Source organism: Tenrec ecaudatus, chromosome 2 (assembly GCF_050624435.1).
Source record: "Tenrec ecaudatus isolate mTenEca1 chromosome 2, mTenEca1.hap1, whole genome shotgun sequence".
NCBI classification, from domain to species: domain Eukaryota; kingdom Metazoa; phylum Chordata; class Mammalia; order Afrosoricida; family Tenrecidae; genus Tenrec; species Tenrec ecaudatus.
In genome coordinates, this window is record NC_134531.1 from 193,974,870 (window position 1) to 193,985,213 (window position 10,344).

General features: G+C 44.9%; 1 protein-coding gene across 1 annotated transcript; it reads left to right on the plus strand.

The window, feature by feature from the left end:
* Positions 1-5,775: 5,775 nt before the first annotated feature.
* Positions 5,776-6,708, plus strand: LOC142440255 (olfactory receptor 2M2-like). Its single transcript, XM_075542740.1, has one exon. The coding sequence runs from the start codon at positions 5,776-5,778 to the stop codon at positions 6,706-6,708; it is 933 nt and encodes a 310-aa protein (XP_075398855.1).
* Positions 6,709-10,344: the final 3,636 nt, after the last annotated feature.

Here is a 10,344-nt window from a genome sequence, read left to right on the forward strand (position 1 = left end):
GGTAACTCCATCTTGTTAACTGGCAGGTGACCTGCCCACTCCCTCCTCCCTTCTTGGAAGGTCTCCATTGGTGGTTGCTCCCAGAATGTACCCACAAATCAGGATGTTGTGATTAATCTCACTATTCTTGCTGTTCTATAATCAATCTCGCTATTATGTTTTTACTCTGTAATGCTTGCTTGCCTTGTAGAAAAAGAACATTTGTTTTGCTATTCTTGCTTCTGTCACATGCTCACTTGCTTTGTAGGAAAGTCCTTAACAAATGAACCAAATGATTTTTGTGTTTTTCGCATTTACAAACTTTGCTAGTAATTTCACTCAGGGCTGCAGCAAAGGAGAATTTATCATTTCCCTGCAGCTCAATTAGCTGAATAAAGACTCTTCTAAATGTATAAGACATTATACATTTTAAGACATTATAAGACATAAATGTATAAGACATTATGGTGGCTATTATTTATTTGAACGCACAGTACCACTCTTCTGTTCTGTGGAACAATAAACCCAGATCCCTGAATTGAGTGCCCAGAGGCACCCCGCTCTAGTAAGCTTCAGCCTGAAGGCCCTCAGCTCCACTTTTGTAGGTCAGCAAGCACAGTCTCCTAAGCCACTCTCCTGCCCTGAAGCACGCACATTAACTTGCTCCATAGGTTCGGAAGGCTGTCCATGCTCTGGTTCCTGGATCTGCTGCCTCTGATTGTATAGCTACCACCTGGACCAGGAGCTTCACTGCAGGAACTTGCGTCTAGAGAGTGTGTTCCACTCCTGGCTCTTGCTGGTAATGAGTTCCCGCTCCAGGGAGCCATGTTTGTAATTACAGGAGAATCCTATCAGTATTTCTCCCACCATCTTACCCGACACATGCAGAAAAATGCCATTTGGTGAGTGTCAGAAACTTTGGCTAGAACAGCCACATTAAATAATTCACTGCCCCTACACTTGATATAAAGGAAGAGAAAAAGAGGGAGACCAGCGACAAGATGGACTGACACATTTATTGCAACGATGGTTCAAGCATAACAACTGTGAGCGTGGTGTAGCGCTGGCCGTGCTTTGTTTTGTTGTACACAGGGTTGCCATGAGTTGGAACTGATTGGACGGCACCTAACAACAACAGAGCCCTCAAACAAAATGAAGGATAGTACCTTAAGTCAGACCTTCTAGTAGAGTCTAAAGATACCCCCAACGGAACAAGGGGTATGGCTTTTTTTGCATCTTCTATGAAGAGTAATACTTAGCCCTACCTTAATCCTGTCCATTTTTGTAGCAGACAACACTCTCCAAAATGGGATTAGAGTCACAAGCACAGAGTCCAGAATTGTGATTCAACACACAAGGAATTGTGGGTAGTAGGACCATATTAATTGACGACATCTTGACCAAACAAACCACAGTCTCCATAACCCTGAAAGCAAACTAACTAGATGGTGCAGAGCCACCACGTCAGCTGCTCTGGAAAAGATCACATTAGAAGATCCTGGACAGAGTGGGAGGAAAATGGGGAGCAGAACTCAACATCATGAGAGAGAGCTGGCATACAGGATGGATCGAGACTGGTGGGCTTCCCAAGACTATGGCCTTTCATCACTCTTAAGGTCTGGAACCGAATCCATCACGTTAAAATTATCAACTATTTAAGATCTAAAGGGAAGCATTTAGGAGAGAGGGTTAGGCAAGGAAGACTGATAGAAAAAGGAAACACGAGGAAGAAGTGGGATCAACAATGGTATATTGAGAAGATTAAAATGGATGAATTAAGACAACATATATGTAAATTGGTGAATATAAAACTTAGGATCGTCTCTGTAAACCTTCACCCGAATCATAATAAAATTCTTTTTAAAAATTATCAAACTGCAGAAAGGAGAAGTAGCAATGCAGAGGGTAGATTAGTGTTGACTTTGGTGAAGGGGAGGATAGTGTAGTGCAAGAAGGAGACAGGAAAAGGATCAGGAAGTGGATAGAATGAGCCATTGGGAGGTTTGAGAGGTTGTTTACAGTGGTGAATGTAAAAACAATGACCTCACATATAAATTCCCACCTGATAACGATTTAATAAACAGCAACCTTTGTTAAATAAAAACGGGAAAAAAAACTCTCAACTGGAATTCAGCATCCAGAAGAGTAGGAATTATTCTAGGAATGCATGAGAATGTTATACATTATAAGTCAGGCATCAATATTCATAGGTGATCAATAAATATTTGCTAAATGAACCATGAGTAACTGATGATTGGGTGTTTTAAAGTGCTGAAATATTAGTTGAATAAAATGTTTGTAGAATAATTGATCAGCTTCTGCTTCCTGTGATGCTGATTTCTCGCCGCCCCAAACAGTCAAGGAGGGTGAAGGCCATTCTTAGGGAAGTAGAAGCGAACCTGTCAGTTAGAGGATGTCCAGTGTCCAATGGATATCTCTTTTCTCCTTGAAGGTGGGAATCCCCTCCCCCGCCACCCCCTCCCCACCCCTACTCCCGAGCTAGGGCTATGGGAATTGAACTTTGTCCTGAAGCCAATTCATTAATTTTGGCTCAGTCCTTGGTGTGGAGCCTCAGTCTATTCCCCAGGCTCATTATGAGTTGAGTGGGTGTCCTGAGATTTCTATTCGCTGAGAAGAATTATAAACCTGGAACATGAGCGCAGCATAAATTTTGTGAGAAATAAAAAGACATATTGGATGGTTTGTTTTCTACATTTTTACTTGGGCCATGGAGTTATCCAGACAAAGTGTGTAAGGAACCTTCCCCAGCTCAGCACTTGCTCACGCATCACCCTGAAGAGTGGCTTTTTGCATACTTTTTGGATCTACCCATCTCTTTGCTGAACTATATTTGGCTGCCCCAAAAGGTGAATATGGGGAGATGAATGGGGATTGGAAATGCAGAAAAAGGTGAGGGGGGACCTGATGGATGAGGGATTGAAGTTTGACCAAGAAGTGGGGAAATCAATCTGATTTCCGGTTTCAGCCTGAAGATAGCTATCATTGATCATCCTTTGCTCAGTCACACTAGGAAGTTCCAGCGTGGTCAAGCAGATTTGTTGACTCCTCACCACTGTGCATATTTCACATGGTGGTCTGGGTGGTTTCATTCCCTGCCTGGGTCTGTGCAGATTTTGGAATTTACCTTCCTTTGTTGTGTATGCTTCTAAGTCTCTGTGTCATAGACTGTCCCTATCGGCTTCTATAATCTTTCTTCCTACAGGCAACATGAGATTATAATTATCCAGGCAGATTTTATCTGCATTTCCCTATCAGAGCCATGTCAAATATTTTATAAAATCGATAGAAGTACATAAGGGGCCCCTTCCCAGTGAACCAGAACCCCAGGAGGTGTAACCAATGAATCAGCATTTGTAACATCTCCATATGTGTCAGAGACACATGACTGAAAATTCCAGTCTTGACTATCAGGCCTAGGATGTATCTTACTCTGTTCTGGTTTGGTTCTTTGATATCTTCCTGTTACAAACAGTCAATATTCTTTGTTTATCTTTGACAGTCTTTCCAGTTTATACCAGGGGCACATACTTAAATTCTGGACATGATGCAATAGAAACCAGAGCCACACCATCCATCAAGGCACCCCTGAATCCCATTATTTATAGAGTGTGCACTCGCCCATCCTTCTTTTGTAAGTTTGGTGAATGTATCTTGAATGCCTGGTAGGGATTTAGGTACTGGACTGATACATAATTGATGTGCTCTCTGTCTCCATTTTTTATACTTTTGTAACCCGTGGTCCACACTCCAAAGTAGGATGGATAGTGTAGATGTATCCAGAGAGGCATTTCTGAGTTTGCATGTAGTGTTTTACATGGCTATTTGGATCTGCTGTAGGGCCTGCCTGTTGGCCCTTTCCTTCCTTCCCCAAGACTTCATTTCTCACTGTGTACAAAGAATCTAACCTTTTCCCCAAATAAGTCCTTGCCTTTGCTCTCGGCTTTCTGTGACTTTTAAGCCCTTGGCACATCATGTCTGACAAGAATATATTTGTTTGCCTGGGAGCCTTGGGTCACACTGGATAGTCTAGCAATGTGATTTAGGAGAAGAGTTTTGAGTCACATAGTATCAGTTCAACTGGAGGTTGGACCTGGTCAACTGAGGTTAATTCCATGAGCAGGCAACCATGGAGTCCCAGTAAATACTGAATATCATGGCTTGGGGTAATTTCCCTACTTGGTAATACTCCATGGGTTGCCTCAAACAGCAATATTGATAAAGTAATATTATGCTAACCCCATGCAAAGAAGACAACCGGAAATACGGCATTTGGTATTTCCTTGGATTCTGCCCTAGGTACTTCATCCAGTGCCTAATTTTATTCTTATCCTTTAGATTTGGTAAGCTGTTTTCTATTATTAGTTGCCTGTGGCGTTTGAATCATGGTGGCCAGATATGTACTGAGTAGAAGGTTTTCAAAGTTTTGACTTTCAGAAGTAGATTGCTAGGAATTTCTTCTGTGGTGCCACTGTGTGGATTCAAACCACAACCTTTTGACTAGGAATCAAGACCTTAGCCAATTGCCCCACTCAGGGACCCTACAATAAATGGAACCGTGGACATAAAAGCTTCCAGTGAGTCGTTCTAGCAATGATCAAAACTAAGGGTCATTCTCCAAAAAATAAAAATGAAATTCACTGTCATTGAGTTCATTCTGATTTACAGTTATCCTACAGGACAGAGTAGAACCACCCCTGTGGGTTTCTGAGGCTAAATCTTTATGGGAATCGAAAGCCTCATGTTTCTCCCATTTAGCAGTTAGCGGTTTCAAACTGCTGATCTTGTGTTTAGCATCCCAACTTGCAATACACTATGCCATCAGGGATCCCAAGGAATGTTGTGGGAGGCCCCAGACTTACAGTTGGTGCCAGATCTGAAAGTCATCTTGTGTGGACTATTCCCTCTAACTTTAGTTGGCTAAACACGAATGTCATTTCTCTTAAATCTGTGTCCCATTCCTACTTCTAGATTGAACCACATACCACTTAAAACTCCTTCTCTTTTTCATGTATTCTCTGGCCACCCGCTTCCATGCCTTCCCTGATTTCTAGTCTTTCAAGAGAAATAAGGACCAAATCCTCCTTGGTAATCACAGAGGACAGCTGAGAGAAAATGAATCTTTAAAGCAGGAGCATGGAACCTGTGTCCAAGATCTGGGTTATCTTATTTATAATAAATGGTAAATAGTTATTGCCTGGTCTTGGCAAAAGGGACTCCATTTTGAATCTGGTGCCTTCAGCTTGGCTCTCAGAATTCACCTCTTATAGACCTCCCTTTCACTGACCTCCCTCTCTCACTGATATCCCCCTCCCCTGCTCAAACTTCAAATTCCTGGAGCCAGCTCCTCCTGAGCCAGAATGTTTTCTGAAGATAAGCACACTCCACTCTAGCCGTCCTTGGCATATAGATAAGGTCAAAGACCTTCTCCCTTCTGAAGCACCTGTGTGCACAGATGCTCCCCAGCTTGGACCCTTCCCAGCTGTGTCTGCCAGCAGGGGTATAAAAACCGCAGCCTAAATTTCCCAAAGTACGGTTTCAGTAGCTCAATTCCCTGAGTTGATGAATCCGCCCGCAAGCCTCCCAATAAAGCCTGCTTCTAAATTTTGCCGATTGGATCTTTGGTTCTGTTTTGCACCCCAAAATCCCTTACAGTTATTGTCCATGTATGAGGAGATATAGAGTCAAGGCCCGAAATCTCATCATGTGCTCAACCTTCCTACAAAAGCAGTCCAGGGTGATGGTATTTTTGTTGGTTTTTTTATCAGGGTCAAAGCCATGGAGCTCTGGAATCACAGCGCCATACCGAACTTCATCCTTTCGGGCCTGTTCAGCTACACTCCACATGACTTCCTCCTCTTTTCCCTGATCCTTCTGGCCTCCATAGCCGCACTGGCTGGCAACATCCTCTTCCTTCTCCTCATCCAGGCAGACGTGCGCCTGCACATCCCGATGTACTTTTTCTTGGGTCAACTCTCTGTCATGGACTTGACTATGATATGCACTGTGGTGCCCAAGATGGCCGCCAACTTTCTTTCGGGCACTAAGACTATCTCTCCGGGAGCCTGTGGAGCTCAGATTTTCCTAGTGGTCATGGTAGGAGGGGCTGAGTGCTTCCTTCTGGCAGTTATGGCCTATGACCGGTATGTGGCAGTTTGCCGCCCCCTGAGGTACCCTGTGCTCATGAACTGGAAGGTCTGCTCTGGCATGGTGATAGCTTCTTGGATCGGCGGAATGACAGACAGCGTGATTGATGTGGGCATGGTGTTCAGCTTTCCCTACTGCAGCTCTCGAGAAGTGAACCACTTCTTCTGTGAGGTCCCTGCCTTGCTGCGTCTCTCTTGTGCGGACGCCTCGCTCTTTGAAGACCTGATCTATGCTTGCTGTGTGGTCATGCTGCTGCTACCTCTTGGGGTCATTGTGACGTCTTATGCCCGGGTTCTCACAGCTGTGATGCGGATGCCCTCCACTGAAGGGAAGCAGAAGGCCCTAACCACTTGCTCCTCCCACCTGGTGGTGGTGGGCCTCTACTATGGGGGGGCCATATTTAGTTATATGCAGCGGGCATCCTCTAGGACACCAGCTGGAGACAGAGCCACCTCCATCTTCTATACCATCCTCACTCCGATGCTCAACCCACTCATTTACAGCCTGAGGAACAAGGAAGTATCAAGGGCCCTGAAGAAGATGATGGGGACATGGGTCATATAGGCACACAGGCCCTTCTGAGGTTTCTTCTGCTCTATCTTGGTCTGCCTCCTTCTCTGTTAAGTTCCGGCTCCCCAATGACCCACATTCCTCCCCTCCGTCCTCATTGGACCTCTCTGACTAGTTGAGAAAAGACTGGAAACAGTGATCTGAAAACATCTAGGATTCTCAGAAGGAAGCTGCCAGAGTAGTTGATGAAGTTGGTACATTAACCAGCATCACAATGAATGTCTCCCCTTTGAGCACCGCGATTTCCATGGAATCAAGGCTCACTATAGATTAAGCAAACAACTCTGAAAACCCATCAGATATATATGTCTTTCCTCTAGAGCTGGTAGCTACAGCCATTCTTCTAACTGGCATGTCAAAAGTGAGTGAGGCATGATAAACAACACAGAACTTGATTTGGCTCCTTTGAACACTGAGATGTAGTCAATTACTTACTATGACAGGTCTAGCCATAATCCCTTTTATGATGCATTGTAAATGGTTTCCATGCCTGAGTTTATAATCCCATGTTGGATTCAGTCACAGTCACCGATGTACAACAGAATGAACATGCACTTGACATGCTCAGCATTGTGCTCGAACTCTTTGTGAATTCTTTCCATAAAATGTGCATAAAATCCCCAAATAAAACTCATTGCCATCTAGTTGATTCTGTTGATTCGGACTCAAGTTGAGCTTATATAAGGTTTCTGAGACTGTAAATCTTTGTGTTAATAGACAACTTCAAGTTTTACCCTCAGAGTGTGTGATAAGGGTGAACTGGTGAGCTGAACTGCTGACCTGAATGTTAGGAATCCAATGTCCAGCCAACCCATAGTACTGCCAGGGCCCCCCATGCTTCAGGAGACAACTCATTGAAGAGGCAACACACCCATTACTTCCAGTTTGAGGAACAGTCACCAAATTCTCCTCCCTTTCCCTTTCTTAACTCACACCTTCAGCTGCTTGTCCTTGGCCTCCAGCCCCTCCTATCTCCTTATTTGTCTAGTTTTCCCTATTGCAACTCTCCTCCAAGGCCTTGTATCATGTTGTTGCTTTTGTTAGGGGCTGTTGACTTGGCAACCACAACCGAAAGAAGCACCGCCCGGTCCTACATCATCCTCTCAGGTGTTCCTATGCCTGAGCCCAGTGTTGTAGCCACTGTGTCAATCTTCTTAGAGGCCTTCCTCTTTGGGGCTGGCCCTCCACTTTACCAAGCACACCGTCCTCCCCCAGGGTTTGAACTCTCCTGACTGTACGCCCAAGGTATGTAAGAGGGCGTCTAGCCATCCTTGCCTCTGAGGAGCACTCTGGCTCTACTTCGTCTAAGACAGATTGGCTTATCATTTTAGCAGTTCATGCTACTTTCAAAATTATTCTCCAGCACCACAATCCAAATGTGTGGATTCGTCTTCAGTGTTCCGTATTCAACGTTCCACTTTCATACGCATATGAGGCAATGGGAAATACCATGGCTTGTGTCAGGTGCACTTTGTGCCATGCCCCAAGTAATGGACTTCTGCCTTTCTCCAACAGTACAGCCTTCTCCCTGAATTCCCAGACTACACCAGTGAGGCCTCACTGATAGCCATCTTTATTTTTCCCTTCTCCTGTGGGCATGTCCCTATGGAAAGTCAGGAGCAGTGGGGGCGTTCCCCAATGCTTTCTCTTAGAGTTAAAAAAAATCATCAGAAGAGGTTTAATATTATGGTTTCAATTGCATCCTCCCCTAAAATATGTGTTGTAAATCCTAACTACTGTGCCTGTGTTTATAGTCCCATTTGGGAAAAGCTGCCTTTGTTATGTTAATGAGACATAGAGTAAGGGGTCTCTTCAATCAATCTTGGAAATTCATATCAAGGAGATTGAAGAAGGAGGCAAAAGAGGCAGTGATAACAGAAGAGAGATGTCAATGTATAAAAAGAGCCCCTAAGAGCAGAAGCTCAGAAAAGGACTTTGCTCCAGACTCTGCAGGGCTGATAGCCTGAATTCAGGCTTCTAGCCTCCTAATCTGTTGGTTTAATCACACACTTTGCGATTCATTAAGCAGCACTAGATATGTAACACAGATAGGCTCCCATCCCTGGGAGTTGACACCAAGCAATTATCTTAACTTAGACTCATTATTTGGCTCTGGGGGCTTTGCTAATTCTTATTCTAAAATTTTCCTCCAGATTAAATAAAACATCAAATGAATCCTTACTTTAATTTCTAGAGGGGCTTCAGCTGAGTGAATCCTTCTTTTGGCTCAAAGAGCATCAGTCACTGGAACAGTGGGAGAAGGTCTAGGAGATGAGGCTGTGCTGGAGGAGCGGGAACTTGAACTGAAGGTGGAAGTGAGCATGGAGTTTGTGTTGCAGCTGGGAAGTGGATCCAAGCAGAAAGCTGATAAGGAGTGGGACGCCCAGACTGCTAGGTCCCAATGAGAGGATATCATCGAGATATGACCTCAATTGAAAGGTGACGGTGGCCCTAACCCTTCATTAGAACATCCAGGGGAATTGCTTCCTTTGCACTGTCTCAGGATGTCTACCAAGCATGGGTGCCCTTTGATCTCTCTTGTTCTTCACCATCGACACTTCAAAGCCACTCACCACCTTCCAAGGTAACAGTCTCCTCAACTGATCAGTTCCCTTCCCAATGGCAACACGATTCTCCAGGCTTCTAAAGTAAATTCATCTGAGATCGACTCTCTCAGGTACTTATTAAACATGCAAGATTTGAGGACTCCACCACAAATCATCTGAATCCGAGTATCTAGGGATGGGACCTGTGGACCTGCAGTTTTTTGGAAGCCTCTGAGCGTTTCTGACAAGCCCAAGGATACAGCTTGAAGACCAGGCTTGTGCCCCACTTGCCAAAGGGTTTCCCAAGATAGTGCCTGTCCTGCCCTTGTGTGCAGCTTCCCTGGCTCTTCCCCCAGTTCGCCTGCCCTGGGCCTCATCTACTGAATTCTGATTGCTTCCAGCTTTCTTTCCATCGGCTAGAAACTCTTGAGATAAGCATTTACCTTTACTTTGCAGGGCTTGGTACTTAGTAGGCTCTTAATGCTCTCCTTTCGTGCTCACTCACATCAGATCTCTGGTCAGGTCTGCCCCAGAAGCTTATGGAGAAAGCAGGGGAAAGTGGGCCAAAGGTCGAGCAGGGGCCGTTGTATTTGTAACTTACTGGTTCACACCGGGGCCTGTGCCGCTCTGCAGTGGGGTCTTCCTGTGACCTCTCCAGTTCTACGGACTGGAAGACTGTGGAGCCCACACAGGAAACAGCTGACTGACGAGGATGGGGAGGGACCCATTTTGAGAGCAGAAATAGAATCCTAATCATACTGGTTCAAATGGAAGATGAGTGCAGTTGGGTCCAGTCCCAGGTTCTGGATGGTGGTCACACTGCTCAAACATCTTCAGGGGAGCGGGAACATGGTGCAACAGCTGGCCAGAGTTGTACTTGAATACAAGTTCTATTTGAGTCAAATGACATGCAGTGGTCCTTATTCCCCACAAAACCACCACGCTCTCCCATGTGAATGTCCCGGAGTACATTCTAAATGGTTTCAGAATGAGGTGATGATGCTTTTGCTTTATTCTATAGAGGATGAAGGGTAGTGGGTGGGCAACAGACTAGAGCGCCTATCAAAGTGGATACAACCTGAGA

What these genes read in the sequence shown, in the direction of transcription:
- LOC142440255 (XM_075542740.1), top strand. Translation starts at nt 5,776, where the DNA reads ATGGAGCTCTGGAATCACAGCGCCATACCGAACTTCATCCTTTCGGGC.